A 22,344-nucleotide genomic window follows, 5' to 3' on the forward strand; every position below is an offset into this window, starting at 1 on the left:
CACAAACACGATAATCACAGGCCACCGGGTGGCGCACGCGCCTCGCGCGTGTCACTCACCAGGTGGCTCCTGTAACTCAAAGGATGAGCCTGGAGCATCATGGTTTCTTCATCCTGAAATGATGTGTGTTTGGCTTTCCATACAACAAATACTGCTGCTATTCAATTAGCTTAACTGTTGAATTACACATAAATAAATGATCACTAAAGCCAGAATAAATGATTTTAACAGACTTCCATAACTCAGGAGGTTCTGGAGACATCCTGAAGCGTCATTCATCCTGAATAAGAACTCATAAACAAGATAAACAAACAACATTAAAACTGTTTATTAGGATAAACTCTGCAGCTGTGTGCAGTACCGGTGTGCACCAGCAGGAGGCAGAAGGAGGCAGGAGATGAAACTCATCCCTGTTCTCCTCTGATGCTCCTCATCCAGCAGCCTGTCCTCCTGTCTCCGTCTCAGTCCGCCTGTCCCTGCAGCAGCATGAAGACCCAGCAGAGACTCTGGCTTCTTCTCTGGGTAAGAACACGTCTTCGTGTCCACCAGTAGCTCTGAAGACCAGCACTTTACTCTGGATTCTGATCTTCTACATTGATGATGAACATTACTGATGTTTATTAGGCTGAGGAGATTCAGACTAAGGTTATTTCAACGATTAGACACTTATGTTTATGTAAAAATGTTTTCCTTTGGTGAGACGAGGTCAGATTCGTTTCACATCAGTTCTGTGTTTCAATATAAAAACTGAAAATGTGATCTTTGTGACCCAAAACCACGAAAACATCTGGAGCAGGTTTGGGTTTGGGGACCCGTCTGTGGCTGGCACGATCTGGACAACAGCGAGTACGACTGCTGGCCTCTGGACGGGCCCAACGAGTCCAACATGATCGAGTGTGGAGGTGAGACGGGTCCACCAGTGCTCTGGTACTGGTTCTGACCCACCTGGTACCTGCTGATTCTGGAGGTGGTTCAGTTCTGACTCCACCAATTAATAAATTTTACTACTACTACTACTATTATTATTATTATTATTATTATTATTATTATTATTATCATTATTATTATTACTATTATTATTATCATTATTATTATTATTATTATTATTATTATTATCATTATTATTATTACTATTATTATTATCATTATTATTATTATTATTATTATTATTATTATACATATTATTATCATCATTATTATTATTAGTAGTAGTAGTAGTAGTAGTAGTAGTATTACTATCATTATTATTATTATTATAATTATCAATATTATTATTGTTATTAGGAGTAGTAGTAGTTGTAGTAGTAGCAGTAGTAGTAGTATTACTGTCGTTGTTATTATTAATATTATTATTATTATTATTAGTAGTAGTAGTAGTATCATTATCATTACTATCGTTGTTATTATTAATATTAATATTAATATTATTGTTATTATTATTATTATTAGTAGTAGTAGTAGTAGTAGTAGTAGTAGTATTACTATCGTTGTTATTATTAATATTATCATAATCATTATTATTACTATCGTTATTATTATTATTATAATTATCAGTATTATTATTGTTATTAGGAGTAGTAGTAGTTGTAGTAGTAGCAGTAGTAGTAGTATTACTGTCGTTGTTATTATTAATATTATTATTAGTAGTAGTAGTAGTAGTAGTAGTAGTAGTAGTATCATTATCATTACTATCGTTGTTATTATTAATATTAATATTAATATTATTGTTATTATTATTATTATTAGTAGTAGTAGTAGTAGTAGTAGTAGTAGTAGTAGTAGTATTACTATCGTTGTTATTATTAATATTATCATAATCATTATTATTACTATCGTTGTTATTATTAATATGAATATTAATACGAATATTAATATTATTATTATTATTATTATTAGTAGTAGTAGTAGTATTAGTAGTAGTAGTAGTAGTAGTATTACTATCGTTGTTATTATTAATATTATCATAATCATTATTATTACTATCGCTGTTATTATTAATATGAATATTAATATTATTATTATTATTATTATTATTATTATTATTATTATTAACATTTCTTTCTGGTTTAAAAAGTAAAAATGAAGTTTGAGCTAAACCATAAGCAACAACAACTTCCTGTTTACGTTGATGATGACGTCTGGACCTGACACTGTCCATCCCGGGTTTGTGCTCCAGGGCTGGAGATGTCCTGGGTGGTCCGTCCTCCAGAGCTGGTGAAGACCGGTGAGGTGTTCAGTGTCACCTATTCCGTAACGGCCCATGAGTCCTTCTACCGCTGGGCTGTCCAGAACCGTATCTTCTCCCAGAGGTGAGCTGGTTCTGCTGCTAGTTTGGGATGGACAACCATGGATCCTGCACTGGTTTCCAGTCTGAACTGGTTTTTTCAGCTCCATAACAGATGCTGCATCTGCTCAGAGGTTCTGTGAACAACACGATTGTCCGGCCAACTGGAAAGACGCCAACGGGGAAAACTGCTGCATCCATCACGCCAACATCCACTCCTGTCCTCTGGGATACATGGTGTCCACCAGCAGCTTCTGAGCTTCTAGAACACACTTCAAGCTTTATTTGGATGATTTATGGGATGTAAATGTGTCTCCTTACAGACGGAGAGCATCTGTGGTCCCTGGATTCCAGATGATGGGAAAATCTTCACCCACACCATCTCCACCTCCGGAAAGATGACCCAGACCAACTGGACTGCCAAGGTGACCCATCTGGGTGTTTCTTGAGGGAACCCCAGCAGATGATTACTGAGTCTTTGGTGCTGCTAGCAAGTTTGGTTACTAGAATCTAATCCTGTCTAATCAATGTAATCTAGTCTAATCTACCTAATCTAATTTAGTCTAATCCGTCTAATGTAGACCAGTCCATTTAATCTAGTCTAAAACATCTAATATGTGTAATAAATCTAATGTAGTCTAATCCATTTTATCTAATCTGGTCTAATCTAACTAATATAGTCAAATCTAACTAATCTAATTTAGTGTAGTCTATCAAGTCTAGTCTAATCTGTCTAGTAAGTAAGTAAGCTTTATTTATAAAGCACCTTTCACAGACAAAAAGGTCACAAAGTGCTTCACAAGTTAAAATGACACGTAAATAAGCTACTATAAAATACAGTCACAATAAAAAGCCGTATACAGCCAGTCCGCATTCAAAATATGCTTAGAATGCCCGGAGAAACAAATGGCTTTTCAGATTGCTCTTAAAAGCATCAATGAGTCGAGTGAACGTAAGAACAGAGGTACAGAGGTAACTCAGAGCCTTGGCGCGACGGCCTGGAATGAGCGTTCTCCTCATGTCTTGAATCGAGTACGGGGCACCATGAGAAGACTTTAATCCAACAATCTCAACCTTCGAGAAGGCATGTAAGGACAGAGCATGTCTCGAACGTACAGTGGAGCCTGACCATGCAGCGCTCTGAAAGTCAGCACAAGAATTTTAAAACTGATGCGAGAAGAAATTGGGAGCCAATGAAGAGCTTTTAGAATGGGGGTAATGTGAGCCCTTCTGTTGGCACGGGTCAGTATTCTAGCTGCACAATTTCAAACTTGTTGTAAGAGGGACAACTCTTTGTTTGTTTAGACAAGAAAATAAACTGTTATAGTAGTCTAAACAGGACAATACAAAGGAGTGGATAATCAATCAATCAGTCAATCAATCAATCAAAGCTTTTTTGATAAAGCGCTTTCCGTGACCCTGTCGGGAAGCCCAAGGCACTGAACACGGTGCATGAGAAATGTGAAACATGATGAATAAATCGATAATAAAAGCAATTCAAATAGTGCAAAAAAGGTAAAACATTAAAGTAGAAGACAAATGGTTGAAACAAGGGATAAAGAGACCAATGACAACAGGGAAATAAAATCAACATAAATGAAGGCCTAACTCAAACAGGTTCAGGGAACGCCAATCGGAGGAGGTGGGTTTTTAGGTGACTCTTAAAGACTGGCAGAGATGGGGACAGCCTGACTGAGGGTGGCTACTGGTTCCAGAGTGACGGTGCTAGGACTGAGAAAGCCCGGTCCCCACGAGTACGGCACCTAGAACGAGGGACAGCGAGCAGGCCTTGGTCAGAGGAGCGCGTGATGGGGAATGTCTGTTCAGGAGCGTGGCTAGATAGAGGGGAGCACCACCCTAGAAGAAATTGTAAACAAAGACGAGGATTTTAAAGTGTGAACGATAACAGACCGAGAGCCAGTGCAGGGAGGCCAGAATCGGACTGATGTAGTCCCATTTCCCAGTGCCAGTCAGGAACCTGGCTGCGCTGTTCTGCACAACCTGTAGGCGACGCAGTGATGACTGACCCAGTCCTGCATATAGAGATGTGGCAATACAGGAGTGGTCTATGACCTGTTGACGCCAAGGATGGCAATTGTACCTGCTCGAGTGTAATTTTGTTAACAACGCCACCTTGGGAATTTCACCCAAGGAATTAAAGCATGTAGATTCATTTCACTTGACAGTAGACGTGGTTTCAGAAGTTACAATGAATTTATTTTATTTTATAGAAGAGACAGTTTAAAAGACATTTTAAAAACTGGCCATGTAAAATACCATAAAAGAATACTAAAATTAATGCCCCAAAAGAAACTGAACCAATGAAATGTATGGAGAAAAAAAATTAATTTAGCTCACTGAAATTAATTCATGAAGTCCCAAAAAATGAGAGTTAACTAAACACAACTACAAATTTAAATAAATAAAAAGGTTAACAAGCAGGACTGAGGCTAGCGATGGAGGCAGGTAACGCGGGGCAGAGAAGCCCAACACAACAAAAATAATAAAGAACGTATAAAAGATTCACCCCTGGCAGTGAACATTCATACCAACGTGAGAAAACCAGCACCACCACACGCACACGGGACCACCACCTCCGAGGCCACACATCACACCTCCTGCCTCAGCCTGCACAAAGAAAAAGAGATTTAAAACGGTATAAAATTTGTACAATATAAATCAGCTGTTCTTCCTTCTGGACTCCGGCCACGAGCCAGGGAACTTCCTTCAAACAGCTGATTTAAAATGTAGAAAAAAGGAAACGAAACAAAACAGCAGCGCCTCCCGCTGGACCACGGAGAAATCTAAAAGGACAAGGAAGAGGTAGAAATTAACAAACTAACAACTGACCAAGTGTGGAGACGGCGCAGCACACACCTACCGGTCCTCCCACTGATGACCCCTGAGTAGAAGGGAACTCCCTGCCCGGTAGTGTTGTCAACAAAATCGATACCTAGATATAAATCGATGCTAAAAGTGGTACCTAAACTAGATATTCTATCCCTGTGGTATCGATATTATGGACTATTATACACAGCCTTCTTCAAGTACACCGACACGCACGACAGCCAGATGCCGTAAAGCAGCCTCCGCCTCCCAGACAAACAGAAGAAGAAGACGCCGCATGGCTACATTGCAATTTCCCACGCGAGTTGTCTCCGATCCAAGTTTTGTCTGCCAAATAAATAAACAAAAACATAAACAGCGAATTTGGGAGGCGCTTCACAGCCCAACTTAATTAGCATACCAAGTCCGACACGTAGTTGTATATTCACGCTTATGTGCTTAAAGGAAACTCCCGTTTATTGCAACCCGGATTTAATTTCTAGCATACAGTACATTTGTTTACTCACGCGGACAACTTTGGTGCTACTTGGATTCCCCGGGGTATTTAGATCCATCGGCGAATCGCCGTCAGCGTATATCCATATAACGGGTGGTGACGGGCACCCATGGTGCAGCCTCGAAATAAGACATTATCTGCACCAAAACATCTTCATGTCGAAAGGTTTTGTTAGGAATCATTAACATGATCCCCCGTTCATTCGGAGCGAGTCTGGGATTTCTAGGCGTGAACAGACTAGCCGCTGCTAATCTAACCGGTGCTTTTAATGACGTCACTGCCGTGCGCCAGTCTGTTTTTATTAAGATTACCGGCAGATGTACCTTCGTCCTACTGTGGAGAAATTCGTTTTCTCCCTTTATTGACCAACAGAGTTGTTCAAAAGTACAGAACAAAACATATGGCATTACATCTTATGACAAAAATGCACCTTAAACAGAGTTTAAGCAGCAAAACATCACTCTGCAAATAGTGTATATATAGTGAGACAATTCATGATTTAAAGTGTTAACTTTCGCCAGTTTTTGTGTGCACGTTTTAAAAAATGCTGATACTTGAAAGGTTTAAGCACTTTACACACTTAATTCTTAACATTTAATTTTTGCAATATAAATTGAGGAATGTTATTTTTTGAAAAAACTTGTTCAATAAATTGGTGTTTTAAAATAGTATCGAAATCGAGCATCGAGGTTTTTTTCAAGTATCGAATCGAGTTTGAAATTTTAGTATCGTGACAACCCTACTGCCCGGCAGCAACGGGGATTCAATCTTTCCCTGGTTTTACAAAGAGCTGATGTTAAGATTGTTTGACTTATAGGTTATCTACCTGCAGAAGGTACGTACCGTTTACTAATGTTTTGTATATCAAAGGCAAGCGATGATGTCACACCCAACACTGATTAATTGCCCAAGCTGCAGAGTGCACAACACAGTCTGAGACACAGTAACTCTACTGCTAAACAGAGTAGCCATCCAGGTACATACCACAGTTGGAGCAGAGCCGATCACCCCAAAAACGCAGCCAAAGGACACGGGCTGGTAACACGTAGTGGTATACTTAAAACCAGCTGTTTCCTGAAATTACTTCCTTGCCGGAGGAGCTCCCCTTTTATAGCAGGAGCGCCCTCCTACGTATGGAGGGCGTACTGTTCTAAACCAATAAACTTGGAGCAGGTATTTCGTACTGCTACAGAGAGTTGCAGTAATCAAGCCTTGAAATTACAAAAGCATGCAGTACCCGCTCCAGGTGGGCTCTCGACAGCATAGGCTTGATTTTTGCAAGGCGTCTCAGGTGAAAGAAACTGGAACGGATCACAGAGTCGATGTGAGCATCAAATTTAAGTCCAGCTTCAATTTTCACCCCCAGACTGGTGACAACTGGTTTTGAGTAGGGAGAAAGAGGGCCAAGATCAACATGACGACCCACAGCCCTGCTGTTGGGGTGAAAAACAATGATCTCTGTCTCCCTCATTCAGATGCAGAGAGTTGGCCATTAGCCAAGACTTCACCTCGTTAAGACAGGACTCGAAGGACTGGATAGAGAGACCTTTCTCTTGACACAATGGAGAGTAAATCTGGCAATCGTCTTGCCTGGCAAGCCAGACTAAATAAATGTATTATTTAGTCTGGCAATGCTCCATTGACGGTTCTCAGTTGTGGGGCAGGTTCTACCGTTGTCTTTCAAATGATCTCCACATGCTACTAGACAATGAATGTGACATACTCACCGCAACAGCCATCGGTAAATGAGGCGGTCCGCAGTTGAAGAAGGAGAAAACACATCATTTTTTCTAAAAAAAAAAACACTTAAATCCATCTATCTGCTCCTGATTCTAATGAAGCCCAAGTTCTAATAGTCCAAAATTGATGTAAAAGCCGTTTCAAACGAGCTGTCGCCATCTTGTTTCACTCTGTTGCATCATCCCACCCACCAGGCATATGGAGTGCCCTGATTGGCCCACAAAGCGGATAAAGCTCTGTGATTTGTTCACTAAGCAGATAGAGCACTATGATTGGCCCACCATTATGGACCAATCACAGCTCTTTATGTGTTTGAAACCCCTCTAGAGAGCTGTGATTGGCCAGCCAGAACACTGTTAGGGGCTGCAGAGGTTCCAGTGGAGCGTTCCTGGACCAAACTTTGCAAAGCAAGAATTTGGTCTAGTTCACTAGGCTAGCAATCGTCAGCATAGAGATGGAACACTAGGCCATGTTTACGAAAGATTGAACCCAGAGGAAGCAGTTTGGAAATTTCTCACAAATGGTTAAAACATTTTCTAGTCAACTGCTTTGAGTGATGCTCAAGAGACATTCCTTTGTCAAAGAAAACACCAAGATTTCTATGGCTTGGTTTAATGGACAAGCTCAAATCACCTAAGAGCTGGTGAATCCCTGGAATAGCATTATCAGGGGCAATCACCAGCACTTCAGTTTTGTCTGAATTCAGCTGTAAGGCATTTGCACCAAGCCACAGTTTGAGGCGCTCGAGACAAGTCAATAAGGAATTCAATTTTTGAACGTCAGAGGGCCTAAAGGAACAATACAGCTGAAGATCTTTAGCAAAGAGATGATAGAAAACATCATTGGCAAACTCCCACATTAACTTTCCTAAAGGAAGAATGTAAAGCAAGAACAAAACTGGGCCCCAAACAGAGCCCTGGGGTACTCCACTCAACAATTCAGTTGAGTTGGACAAGATCTGGTTGACTGAGACACTCAAGCTTCTACCCAATAAATAGGATGAAAACCATGCCAGGACTGGACCTGACATCCTGACCAAATCTCGGAGTCTACTCAACATGATCTCATGGCTGACCATGTCAAATGCAAACGAGAGGTCTAACAGGACTCGTACAGTGCATTCCCCAGTGTCTGCGGACATCAGAATATTACTGGACACTTAAAGCACAGCAGTTTCCGTAGAGTGGTGCTTACGGAAACCGGACTGGAGCCTGTCAAAAACATTGTGATCCTGTAAGAAAGATACCAGTTGTTCAGAGGCCACTTTCTCTAAAACTTTAGACAAAAATGGGAGTTTTGATATTGGTCTATTTGTCTAATGTAGTCTAGTCCATTTAATCTAGTCTAATACATCTAATTTAGTTGAATCCCACAATCTTTAACAATCCACCTAATCTACCTAAAGTATTTTCCTGTTTGTAAGCTTATCTTCTATCATTATATGCAGATGATGCTCAGCTTTATTTCCCAGATTGCGGTCCAGTTCTGTTAGGATCTGGGACTGACATTTCCCAATGGTACCAGTAACTTTAGGTTCTAGGTCTTATTTGCTGAACCCTACATGTTGTCTTGCAGGTGGTTCTGTTCCATCCAGGCTTAAACTCTCTAATTGCTCACATACGGGTGGGAACCATGCAGGCCGCCCTGGAGTCCAAGAGTACGGTTCTGCCTGCTGTAGGTGAGTATGGAGATTATCTGAGACAGCTATGGACATTGATTTTAATTCTGGGACAGCATGGATATTTCAGATGCTAATCTGGGTTCTGGTGGTAGTAGAACTCTAGCAGACCAACTTGACCCACAGCATGTCTATGTGGTCCATATGGTTCCTAAATACTTTACTAATCTTTAGAAGATGTATCCACCATAATCAACCCATAAGGTCTTGATCCATAACTCGCCAACCCCTGTTGGGTTCAGGTGGTTTTATTTCCTCATCAGCTGTTTTGTTTCTCTAACAAGCATCATCTGGTACTTTTAGGGTTTAGAGGTATCAGACAGAACCGATCTCTGTCCTATGGTGATTATCTGACTAAAGATGTCAGACCCACCTGGTAACACCCCAACACAGCTGTTACTGTCCAGGTTTTACCTGCTCTAGTGCAGTTTGTCCTTCACAGACATCTGTAGCATGATGATTGTTCTCTCTGTGCCAAACGTTAAAGGTTATTTCCTGTTTGCGGGTCATTTAATAATAAATGAACAAGTATAATTACAGTCCCAAGGCTTGTGTTGAGTCACATTCAGATTTCACAAATCCGTCAGTCCTTTCTTTATTTGATCCACTGCTGACAACTTGACCTTAAGCTGTTTTCACCATTTCTGTCCAAGTTTGTGGAGATAACATCTGTGAGGACGGGGAGTTCTGTTCCACATGTCCAGCTGATTGTGGTGAATGTCCCATGGGTCCAACTACTAAAGTGGCCATCAGCCTGCCACTCAGCCTGCTCTGCCTGTTCTGCATTCTGACTTTTGTGGTAAGCGAGACCAGACCACATCAGACAATAGCAGGCCATACCAGACACCACCAAAGTATACTAGATCATACCAGACTATACCAGATAATACCAGACCACGCCAGGCTTTACCAGACCATGCCAAATTATACCAGACCACACCAGGCTTTACCAGACCATACCAGATGTTACACTGACTATACAAGACAACAACAGACAATACCAGATAATACCAGACCACGCCAGGTTTTACCAGACCATACCAGACTATACAAGACCACACCAGACCATACCAGACTTTACCAGATAATACCAGGCCACACCAGGCTTTATCCGACCATACCAGACCACACCAGATAATACCAAACCACACCAGGCTTTACCAGACCATACCAAACTATACCAGACCACACCAGATAATACCAGACCAAACCAGGCTTTACCAGACCAAACCAGACCACACCAGGCTTTACCAGACCATCCCAGACTATACAAGACCTCAGGCCTCACCAGACTATACCAGACAACACCAGACTATACTGGACCCCACTAGACACTACCAGACTATACCAGACCCCACTACACTATACCAGACCACACCAGACTTTACAGGACTCCATCAGACCATACCAGACCCCATCAGACTATAGCAGGCTATACCAAGCCATGTCAGGCCCCACCAGACTATTCCAAACCTCACCAAACTTTACAGGACCCCACCAGACCATACCATACCCCACCACACTATATCAGACCAGACAAAACAACTCATCATTTGAGCAGAATCAAACAAATTAATAAATAAACAATAAATCTATGTCTGCAGTGGCTGAAATACCAGAAAGAGAAGCTGCTGTGGGACGAAAGCTGGGTCATTGACTTTGCAGCAATTAAACAAGGTGCACCAACAACTTTATTTATTTATTTATTTATTTATTTATTTTATTTAACCTCTTTTTGACCAGATGAGTCAGTAACCATAGAGATTAAGTTACTGGAACATAAATGGTGCTGGTTGTTGGAAGTGATGAGTAATGAGAGAAGATATGACAGGTTAGGGTAAAACTAACCCGAACCCTAACCGATGTAACATTCTGCAGGAATGGAGTGATGGCCAGTTAACGAGTGAGTACAGATCACAATGATGAGTAGTAAAAGGGGCACCAGTAACCAAACGGGCTGCTGAGTGATAAAAGACATAGAGTTTATGAAGAAGTTTTTAGAAGTAGTTCTATAAATGATGTCACCGTAATCTTGGAAGGATTGTCATTTTGACCAAGGTTTGCTTTGCAGAATGAGTAAAGGATGACCTGTTGCTATAGAAACCCAATTCTAGACTTGACTTTAGAAAGTAATGAATTAATGAGAATGTCAGATGAAAGTGTGCTGTCAAGCCAGATACCCAGATACTTATAGGAACTGATGAGCTGTGGTTCTGTAACATCCAGGGAAAGAATACTAGGGTGGAAAGTTACGCTTGAAGATCATGAACTTTGTTTTACTTGTGTTTAAACGAAGAAGATGGTTGGAGAAGGCATGTTGAAGATGATTAAAGTTGTGCTGCAAGGAGAACAAAGCTGTATTCAAGGAAGAACTGCAGGAATATAAAATGGTGTCATCTGCATATAAATGTATATGAAAACTGTCAACCGCATGAACAATGTTATTAATATAGATTCTGAATTAGGTTGGGCCCAGTGTCGACCCTTGAGGAACACACATAGATGGAGGTAGAGGAGCAGATTGGTAACCCTCTGTTCTCACTGGCGTACGGCCTAAGATATTACTTCTGAACCATGCCACGGATGTCTGAAATAGTCCTACATGTTTGAGCCTGCTAAGTAAGATTATGGTCTACAGAGTCAAAGGCTTTAGCCAAGTCAACAAACACAGCTACACAACATTCCTTATTTTCAATGGCACATATGATGTCATTTAGCACTTAAGGTGTTGAAGAGACACATCCATGGCCAGTTCTGAAGCCGGACTGCATGGGAGTAAAAATATTGCTGGATTCCAGATAGTGAGTTAGCTGTTTGTTGGCTAACTTTTCACTGACTTTAGAGGCAAGGCAGGGTAGCGATAGGTCTATAATAGCTTAGGTCTGAATGATATCCCCCTTTAAACAGCGGAGTAACAGAAGCTAATTTCCAGTCCTGCAGAAATGCACCAGTTTGTATAGACAGATTAAATAGATGGGTAATAGGTGCAGCAATATTACGTGCTGCTATTTTCAGAAAAAAAGGGTCAAGAGTATCAGCATCATCATTTTTCATCCATCCATCTATAGGACCACAGGACCGTTATACCTCACCTTGACAAAGCTCTGTAAAGGACCCGTTAGTTGATCCAGCAACAATCAGAGAAGACCGATGCTGTTTGATCTTTGGCTCTTAACGTCTAAAACCTTCTGAAATATTTCTATAACTGCATCATCTTAACTAACTACAGGTAGAACGGTTAATGTCAAACTTGGCATTTGTTCAAGTTAAAATTAAGAACTATTAATCAGTGTTCTGTAGTTATTAATTCTTGTTTCATGATGTTTTTAGTGAATTTGCTCTTGTATCTGCAGACCAGGAGGCCCGTATGACCATGGGCAGTATCATGAGTGTACCAGCTGGACACAGCGACAGCAACACCAGCTGTCTGACTGCACTCGGCTCCTGTATAGGTCAACCAGGATCCCGGAAGGGCCCTTTTACCTCCACGGGGATCTAGTATGTCCGTCTTTATGAAATCTGTCCATCCAAACCAAACGCTGTCAGGTTTCATGTGATCAGGAAACATTCTTCATCTGCAGTGACGGACGGACAGTGGCCATCAAAAAGATCCAGACCAAGACTTTCTCTCTTTCTAAAAGCATCAGACAGGAAGTCAAACAAGTCAGGTGATTAACACACGCAGAAAACCATTCGGTCACAAATCTGTACCTCTGATTTTGTCTTTACGGGTGTATTCAGAGAGTTTGATCATCCAAATCTGTGCAAGTTTATCGGTGGCTGCATTGAGGTGCCTAATATTGCCATAGTAACAGAGTACTGCCCAAAGGGAAGCCTCAATGATGTCCTCCTTAACGAAGAGATTCCTCTCAACTGGGGCTTTAGGTAAACCCATAAACTCCTCTTGGGTTTTTTAGAAGTGTTTGTTAGAGGGATGGACCAGTTTCTTTTATCCTGTCTGTCAGATTTTCCTTTGCTATGGACATCGCCAGAGGGATGTCATACCTGCATCATCACAAGATCTGCCATGGCAGACTGAAGTCTCTGAACTGTGTGTTGGACGATCGTTGGGTCTGCAAAATAACAGGTGATTCATGCATTTGCTGTAGAACCAGTAGATGGGGTCTTGTCCAGGATCCCAATCTTTGAATTGTGTGTTAAACAAAGTTAACAGTGTTTTATCAATGTTTGGTTTCTCCTCTCAGATTATGGGTTGAGGACATTCCGCAGAGACGATGGGGCGGAGCCTCTCTCCTCCTATCAGCAGAGACTACTCGAGGTGTACATGCCGCCTGAGTTTCAGAGCTCCAACATGGAGCCCACACTTCCCGGAGACGTGTTCTGGTGCTACAATTAACTTCTTACAACAGACTCTAAACTTTAGTCTAAACCAGGACTGGTGAATCCTGGTCCTGGAGGTCCTCTGTCCTACATGTCAGTAATTACCTGTCTTCAGTAAGTTCTCGAGTTCTTTCAACTTCAGTTATTACATCTGACACAGCTGGTGTAAGAGTTGGGATCTGCTGGTGCTCTAATCCTGCTGATAACATGTTCAGACTAGGTGTGTAGGTGCAGGCAACATAGAAAACATGAAGGTGGGCCCTAGGACCAGGGTGGACTAGCCATGGTTTAAACCAAACAAAAAAGTTGCAGATTGGAATGAGATTTTTCTTAGTTCAGCTGGTATAACCTCTCTTTCATGTTCTCTCAGTTACTCCATTATTCTTCTGGAGATAGCGACTCGCAACGATCCTGTCCCAGTAAGTTCCAGGTAGAGCTCACTATAGCCGAGTAAATTTCCTTCAGCAAACAATAAACAACTTTAACGTACCAGGCAGAGGAGTCAAACTTGGAGTGTGCATGGTGTCCTCCACTACCAGAGTTGATCTCCAGTAAAGCAGACAACACCTGCCCATGTCCTGCTGACTACGCAGAGGTCTGATCTTTGGAGAGCAGAACTGGTCCATTTCATTTTCAGCTAGCGTACTGGTACTGTTCAATTCATGGTTCTTCACGTTTTCCACATTTCTGCTCATATTTGCACCTGTTTTTTAGCTAATTCGTCGATGTCGCTCTCACAACCCCGCTCATCGACCAACCTTTGAACAAGTCAAGAAGTTTGTTCACCGCATTAACCCCATCAAAGGCAGCCCAGTGGACATGATGATGAACCTGGTGATGAAACACAACCAGAAAATCAGTGTTCAATTTCCCTGAACTCAAAGGGTTTCTCTTTATTTGTCTTTTCTTCATGTTCAGATGGAGAAGTACAGTAAACATCTGGAGGTCCTCGTGGCTGAGAGGACTCAAGATCTGATGCTCGAGAAACAGAAAACGGACAGGCTGCTTTACAGTAGGAGAAACAAAAGTGTCACTAAAAAAGGAAATTAGCAGTAGCGTCAGCCTGCCCAGAAAAGCCATCAGCAAGCACTGTTAGCATTAGCATCAGCCATATGAAAAATGGATGCCAGGGAGCACTGCTAGCATTAGCATCAACTTGCTTAAAAGGGCTATCAAAGGCTATGTTCAATTCCGATTTGGACGTAAGAGACGGATTTAATGCGACATGACCGTTCAGACTGCAGACGCTTTCAAAAACATCAGATATGTGTCGGAATCAGTACCACATATTCAAGAGGCACGGATCGCATTTGAAAAAATTGGATCTGTGCTTTCAGACTGTCATAATAAATCAGATATGGGTCGCATGTGGGGGAAAAAGTGGATTTGATGCACTTTTGTCTGCAGTACGAGCGTAGCCAAAGAACACTGTTAGCATTAACATTAGCATCAACCTGCTGAAAATGGGATTACTGTTAGCATTAGCATCAACTTGCTTAAAAGGGCTATCAAAGAGTACTGTTAGCATTAGCATCAAATTGCTTAAAAAGGGCTATCAAAAGGTACTGTTAGCATTAGCGTTAGCATCAACCTGCTGAAAGAGAGCAAACTAAGATGTTTCCACGTCTTGCTGCAGGCATGCTTCCTAGACAGATAGCTGATGACCTCCGTCAGGCCAAACCAGCCCAGGCTCAGAGCTACGTCAGCGCCACCGTCTTCTTCAGGTACACAAACTGAACGTTGGAATCCGATTCGAACCTGGAACTTGTCTAGGACCTCTGGGACGTTTTCCCATCAGATAATTTATTTAATCATTGAACCGCAAATATTAGTGCGCCGTCCCTTGATTTACTCTGTGTGTGTGTGTGTGTGTGTGTGTGTGTGTGTGTGTGTGTGTGTGTGTGTGTGTGTGTGTGTGTGTGTGTGTGTGTGTGTGTTGTGCAGTGACATAGTGGGCTTCACTCAGTTGTCCAGCAGCAGCACTCCTTATCAGGTTGTCGACTTCCTCAACAAACTCTACACAACGTTTGATGACATCATCGACAACCATGACGTGTACAAGGTGGAGACCATAGGAGATGCCTGTGAGACACACACACACACACACACACACAATGTTCCGTAGGGTTCCATCCCTCCTGAGTGTCCTCCTGGTTCTGCAGACATGGTGGTTTCTGGAGTTCCGCGGGTGAACGGGATCCTCCACGCCTCAGAGATCGCCAGCATGGCCCTGGACCTGGTGGAGGTGTGCCGCTCCTTCAGGATCCCTCACAAACCCAACATGCAGCTGCAGATCCGAGCTGGGATCCACTCCGGTACACACCCGTCTGCTGGGGGGCTGAAAGGTTCTGTTGGGTCTCCGCCTCACTGTCTCTCCCTTCTTCCCTGAAGGTCCGGTTGTAGCCGGAGTTGTGGGGACCAAGATGCCTCGGTACTGTCTGTTTGGAGACACGGTCAACACGGCGTCCAGAATGGAGTCCACCAGCCTGGGTAGAGACCAGTAGTGGCATTGGTTCTGATCCAGGAGCTCTAGAAATGTCCTTCTTCACAAACCTCCTTCTGTTTTCCAGCCCTGAAGATCCAGTGCAGCCCCAGCACCTTCTACCTGCTGGAGGAGATCGGCGGCTACGTCCTGGAGTGTAGAGGAACCCTGCAGGTCAAGGTGCGCCTCCTGCTCCCACCACAGGGACTTCCTGTCCACTGAGAGTTCCGGGTTCTGTCCAGTACCACCCTGATCTTGTCCTGTCTCCACAGGGGAAAGGAGACATGGTGACGTACTGGCTGGAGGGGAAGAAGACACAGACGTTCTCCAGGGACGCCGACACCAGGACCACCAAACAGGTTACCATGGAGACGGAGGCGGAGCCGTACTCGTCTGTGCCGGGGTTTGTGAACGAGGAAGCAGCCTGATCCAGTACTCCTCTGAAGTTTGTTCATGTTTAACTTTAGACGTCTTAGCAGTTACCCAGAACTGGTCTGCTGGCTGGTTTAATGGCTACACTGGTGTTTGAGTTCCTGTGCTGCGAGGAACCTTAGAGAAATAAAGCTTATCTGTGAGAACGCACCTGTGACTGTTGTTTCACTCAAACTAGGTCAGCTCCAAACGTCTTGTTCTGGTTCATCAGAAACTGAAAATCATTTGTGCCCAAAGACCACCAAAGTCTCCGCCGGTCGGTTTGAGGGTTCGGACCAGCAAGGGGGGGGGGGGGGGGTAGCTCCGCCCCCTCTGGAGCTGTACAGCTCGGGTAGACCCAGAAGGAAGTGTGGGACCATTAGAGCTGAACATGTTGTAGGTGTCACCCGGCAGCCGTTTGTTGGGGGTTTCCATGGCAACACTGATGGGAAACTGTTGACTGCATTAACGTTTCTGTTTCTCTGAGCTCTCTTTGCTGTTTTTACACGTTTTATTAATCAAGCATGTTTCTTCTGAGCTCAGGCTCTAACAGAGCTTGTGTTCTGGTTCCAGTGGGACCTGCATCAGTGCTGAGGTTGTGTGTGTGTGTGCGTGCGTGTGTGTGTGTGGAGGGCCGTGCTCATCAGCATGACCAGGATAAAGAGGAGAGCAGCTGCAGAGAGCAGCTTGTCTATCAGACATAACTGTGATATTGAACATGATGGGGTTTGTTTGTTTCAGGTCGTTTTAGTTCAGATGAGCAGAAAAAGTCGTGTAGATATAAAATCCCATCGATCAGTGTTTTCTCTTTTATTAGAATCCAAACATGACCCATGTAATCTACCAGATTAGAATAAACATTAACTCCTCTGGTGGTGATCAGTAAGTCCTGTTTTCAAGCTTTTCTGTAGGTTTTGTTCTAAACATTCATCCGTCCTCCGATCGTGGGTCAGATCAGAACATTCACTTCCTGTTTGTTCCTGAGAAGCTTTTATTTCACGGTTAAAAACAGGAAAGTCCAGATGATTTATTCTGTGGTTAAAGATTCATGTTTCATCTGAAGTTTTAATTACAGATCACAGCTGTGTGTGTGTGTGTGTGTGTGTGTGTGTGTGTGTGTGTGTGTGTGTGTGTGTGTGTGTGTGTGTGTGTGTGTGTGTGTGTGTGTGTGTTAATAGAATGAGTGTTCAACCCCTCTCTCTCTCCATCCTCATTCTCTTTCTGCCTCGCTCGTCCTTTCTCACTCACCCATTCATTTGGGGACATTTACACATGAGAGGAGATCATCAAAGACAGCTCCTCTGCACCTGATCACACACACACACACACACACACACACACACACACACACACACACACACACACACACACACACACAGTAAACCCACCAGTGATGAGGACGATGAATAAATCTGAACTTTCTGGAGCTTCTCTCCCATTTGCAGGACATCTAGCTCCACCTGCTGGTGGGTGTTGGTGTTACAGATGTTTACATTGTACAGTTTAAGGAGCTTTGAAAGAAAAGCGTCTGGACTTCTTTGAGCTTCACCTCTCATCCGAGAGGCTTCTTTCTAAGTTCTTAGGTCAACTGAAGAAGCCTCTCGGATGAGAGGTGAAACTCAAAGAAGTCCAGACGCTTTTCTTTCAAAGCTCCTTAGACTACAATGACCTGGATGACTGAGAACCTTCACAGACACATTGTACAGTTCGTGTTTATTTATTGATAAACAACATCATGAAGCTGCAGCAGCAGCTGCTCTCACAGCGTTGTCAGATGTTCTATCATCAGGATTGCTGGACTGTTCCGTTATAGTCCAAGTCCTGCTGGACTTCCACCTCAGCTCAGCAGGAAACTATAATCTGGTCATGATCTGATGTCAGACGACCCTACACACCCTAGCCGTTAGCACGTCGGTCTGATCAGAACCTCTAGGTACGGTCTGGATCTTCAGCCACCTGCGATCCTTCTGGGCTGCAGCAGCAGGACCATGAGACAGCTGTGGGTCTGGACCTGCTCTGAACCAGGAGTCCCTTTAGACTGGACCCTCTTCAGCAGGAGGCATGGTTCTGACCCAGGTGTACCAGGTAGTGTCAGGAGCCCTGCAGGAGGGCAGTCCTTCCCTCCAACAGCCAATCAGCTGCTGTCCTGCTGGCGTAGATGACGTAGGACCAGGACAAGACCACCACCGCCGCCAAGACCTGCAGGAGGAGAAACTTTTATTTATTCGGATCAGAACCGGAGAACCTGGTCTGACCCGGTTCCTCTTCAGACTTTGGCTGATGTTTCCGTCATGTCTGGTTCCAGCACCAGAACCCTAAAACCTTCCTAACTCAAGGGATGGGCCAGGTTTGGGTCTAGAGACCAGAACCAGTTGAACCGGTCAACTGAACCTGAGGAGAAGCGAACCGGGCCTCTAACAGCAGAAACCAGAGGACCAGCTGAGGTTCCGGCTCGGATCGGTCTGATTTTAAACTACACAAACATTTGGTACCAGAACCGACTTCGAACCCCGGCGGAGCTCCAGACTAATCAGCTGTTAACGGTCATGAAGGATATTAAATCCATCCGCCATGTTTCCTCTGCCATCCCTCTGAGGCTAACGCTAGCCTAACTAGCAGCTACCTGCCGTTAAACAGACGATTACAGGTGATGAAGTTTTACCAGAGCACACATCCGGTCCAGAGTTCGTCTGCTGGCCGTTTCCATCTCCTCCTGAGCGCCTCAACTCAACCGGACGAGCCCAAAGCCGCTCCGCTTCGGTTTGTTTACATCCGCTCTCCCGCAGCCTGTACTTCCGGTTACAGCTCGGCGGCGCTCTCTGACGTCACTCAGAGGAACTGCAGGTGGAGGCATCAACTCCAGCCTGCCAGATGTCTTCATTCCAGATGTTACTCTATGTCAAACCAGCAGCGGTTACTATAGCAACCAGAGTAGTTTAGATAATTCAGGATTTGCTGACCTGCTGTTTTAACAACTACAGAGGAGGGTTAGATGATAATGATGATAAATGATATCACACAGTGACCTTTTAATAGTCTAGATTAGTGTAATGTTCCTGTTAGTAGTTCCTACTGTTAAGTGCTTATTTATTTAAATTATTCAATTCAAGTTTATTTATAAAGCGCCAAATCACAACAAGAGTCGTCTCAAGGTACTTCACATAATAAACATTCCAATTCACAGTTCATTAAGTCAATCAGAAATGTTTCCTATATGAGGAACCCAGCAAATTGCATCAAGTCACTGGCTAGTGTCAGTGACCAGTGACTATACAGCAATCCTCATACTAAGCAAGCATGCAGCGACAGTGGAGAGGAAAACTCCCTTTTAACAGGAAGAAACCTCCAGAGAATCCTGGCTCAGTATAAGCAGCCATCCTCCACGACTCACTGGGGATCGAGAAGACAGAGCACACACACACACACACACACACACACACACACACACACACACACACACACACACACACACACACACACACACACACACACACACACACACACACACACACACACACACACACACACACACACACACACACACACACACACACACACACACACGCACGCACGCACGTAATGTGTCTATAGTTACATTGTGATGTCTTAGTAAATATTCTATTTGGTGAGAGATAAACTTTATTGTATTTATCCTTGTGGATCTATAATTAAACGGGTAAACTAGTATTGGCACATCAAAAATCAAGGAAAGCATAAAGTTATTATCAGGAGAGGGGGAATGTTTAAGTGGTTAGCAGCAGCGTGCTAGTCGATGGCCCCCTCCATGAGGCCACCACAGCTCAGCAGAACATCATTGTAGCTTCTTCTGGGGAGAAAAACTTACAGAGAAAATAAAGTTAACAGCTGAAATTGCACAAAATAATACAGTTAAAGAGCAGACTGTAGAATAAAGCAGTAGAGTGTGGAAAGTGGTCAGTGTATCCTCCAGCAGTCTAAGCCTATAGCAGCATAACTACAGAGATAACTCTGGATAATCTATCCTATTTAGATGGAGGCAGGGCAAGGGAGAGCCGTCTTTACCGACTGTACACTCCACCTCCCTCTACTCCCCCACTTGTCCTGATTTAGGCTAACATCAGATTATATTTATCTGAAACATGGTTAAATGAAGAAAAGGGTCCAGATTTTGATATGGTAGGGTACCATTTGTTTTATACAAACAGAGGAAAGAAAAAAGGTGGAGGGGTTGCACTGTACGTCAAAAGTGCCTTGAAGTGTAAAATACTGGACTTCCATGGCAGTAGCTGTTGAAATAGAAATGGAAAAAACTAGAAACATTATAGTAGCCTGTATATATAGAACACCTGGCTCCAATTTACAATGTTTTAATGAAAGATGTGAAGCTCTCATAGATGGATTAAATGACAACAAATCCTGGTTAATATGTGGAGATGTCAATATTGATTAACTGAACCAGAGAAACAAAATGACTAGAGACTTTATGGATGTGATGTCCAGCAGGAGTTTATATCCTGTGATCACTCAGCCTACTAGAGTCACCAGTACCTGTGCTCCATTAATAGACAATATTTATACGAATGAAGCTGAGAAGACAGCTAACAGTGGTCTCCTAATTAGTGATATAAGTGATCATCTACCAATTTTTATAATACATAAAAGTGTATTCAAAAAACCTAAGGAGTTAGATCAGATAAAACATGTTAGAATAAGGACAGAGGACGCTATAACAGCATTTTGTAATGACTTGTTGAAGGAGAACAGGAGTGGGGTTTATGTGAAGGATGTGAACGTGGCATATGATACGCTCTTAAAAACATATAAATCTTTATATGATAAGAACTGCCCTGTAGTTGTCCGTAGAAAAAAGAGAATTATGAATGTAGAACCGTGGCTAACTAAGGGACTACTAAAATCTTGTAAAAGGAAAAACAAATGATACAGAGATTTTGTCAGGTACCGAACCAAAGCCACAGAAATGAAGTACAAAATACACAAAAATAAATTGACATCATTAATAAGACAAGCAAAAAAAGATCATTATAATTTAAGGCTGAAGGAAAGCATAGGTGACATGAAAAGAACACGGAGAATTCTGAATAGTGTCATAAGATCCAGGTCTCAGCATGCCCGTTATCCAGATTTCTTTACTAACGGAGATAAGATCTGGAGGGATAAAGCGGAGGTGGTAAATGAACTTAATTCATTTTTGTAAACATAGGACCAAGTTTGGCCAAATCTCTGGAAACAAACTAATGAAGCTGGAAAAATACAAGGAGGGAGCAAAATTTACAGTCCATGTTTTTAGGGGATGTAAGTGAAAATGAATTTTTGAAGATAGTTAGGAAAACTAAAAATAAAACATCCACAGATTGACATGATGATTGTTAGATTGTTAGTAGGTAGATGGACTGTATCAGGGAGGGAGTTAAAGGGTGTCTTCCTGGGGTGTCGGTAAGAACACAGGTTCAGGCTTTATTTCAACTTGACCTCTTTATTCTCAGGTGAACAGGAGTAGCAACAGCAATGCACAGGGGCACGCAGAACAATGATGCAGGGCTGAGCAATGAGTATTCTACTCTTTAACATTAACAAGGATGTTGGTAGGTGAGTGTGTGGTCTAAAGGAAAGAATAATACAGGAAGAACAGATTAACATCAAATATATTCTGCCCCATTTGTTCAAATACAACAACATAGTAGGAGAAAAAGACCTCTAAACAGAAAATAATGTAATAATCAGCAGGACCAGCAACCCAGTCTACATGGCCACACAAGCTAAAACCCCTCTGGGTAAACTGCCTGGCAGACATGTTACAAGGAGGACCTCTAGTGGCCATTTGAGGGATTTACCAACACTCAAATATTCTGAGATTCTAAACCAGATTACCCACTTTTACAGCTATAAACCACCTCACATCCAACACTGCAAACTACACACATGCATAAAATAGGCAACAGGGACCTACACTCATACAATAAGGCAGTGCGGATTCATGACAGAACTATCAAGCATAACTATGACGAGAACATTCCAGAACACCACGAGGTAAACACTTATTCCTAACACATTATGTAAGCAGGTCC

General features: G+C 42.8%; 1 protein-coding gene and 1 long non-coding RNA gene across 2 annotated transcripts; one reads left to right on the forward strand and one right to left on the reverse strand.

The window, feature by feature from the left end:
- Positions 1 to 369: 369 nt before the first annotated feature.
- Positions 370 to 16,450, forward strand: LOC107396738 (atrial natriuretic peptide receptor 1). Its single transcript, XM_015976572.3, has 23 exons — positions 370 to 522; positions 797 to 902; positions 2,177 to 2,309; positions 2,389 to 2,521; positions 2,608 to 2,709; positions 8,943 to 9,045; positions 9,699 to 9,844; positions 10,650 to 10,722; positions 12,399 to 12,543; positions 12,627 to 12,713; positions 12,787 to 12,930; positions 13,011 to 13,132; positions 13,251 to 13,389; positions 13,757 to 13,805; positions 13,880 to 13,981; positions 14,101 to 14,220; positions 14,305 to 14,398; positions 15,023 to 15,110; positions 15,331 to 15,470; positions 15,549 to 15,701; positions 15,778 to 15,876; positions 15,957 to 16,048; positions 16,141 to 16,450. The coding sequence occupies exons 1-23, from the start codon at positions 424 to 426 to the stop codon at positions 16,294 to 16,296; spliced, it is 2,625 nt and encodes an 874-aa protein (XP_015832058.3). The 5' UTR covers positions 370 to 423; the 3' UTR covers positions 16,297 to 16,450.
- A 1,525-nt stretch (positions 16,451 to 17,975) lies between these two features.
- LOC107396744 (uncharacterized) lies at positions 17,976 to 19,285 on the reverse strand. Its single transcript, XR_001574375.3, has 2 exons — positions 18,942 to 19,285; positions 17,976 to 18,478 (listed from the first exon to the last, which is right to left on the reverse strand). It is a non-coding gene; the product is annotated as an uncharacterized lncRNA (long non-coding RNA).
- Positions 19,286 to 22,344: the final 3,059 nt, after the last annotated feature.

This window comes from Nothobranchius furzeri, chromosome 2 (assembly GCF_043380555.1).
Source record: "Nothobranchius furzeri strain GRZ-AD chromosome 2, NfurGRZ-RIMD1, whole genome shotgun sequence".
NCBI classification, from domain to species: Eukaryota; Metazoa; Chordata; class Actinopteri; order Cyprinodontiformes; family Nothobranchiidae; genus Nothobranchius; species Nothobranchius furzeri.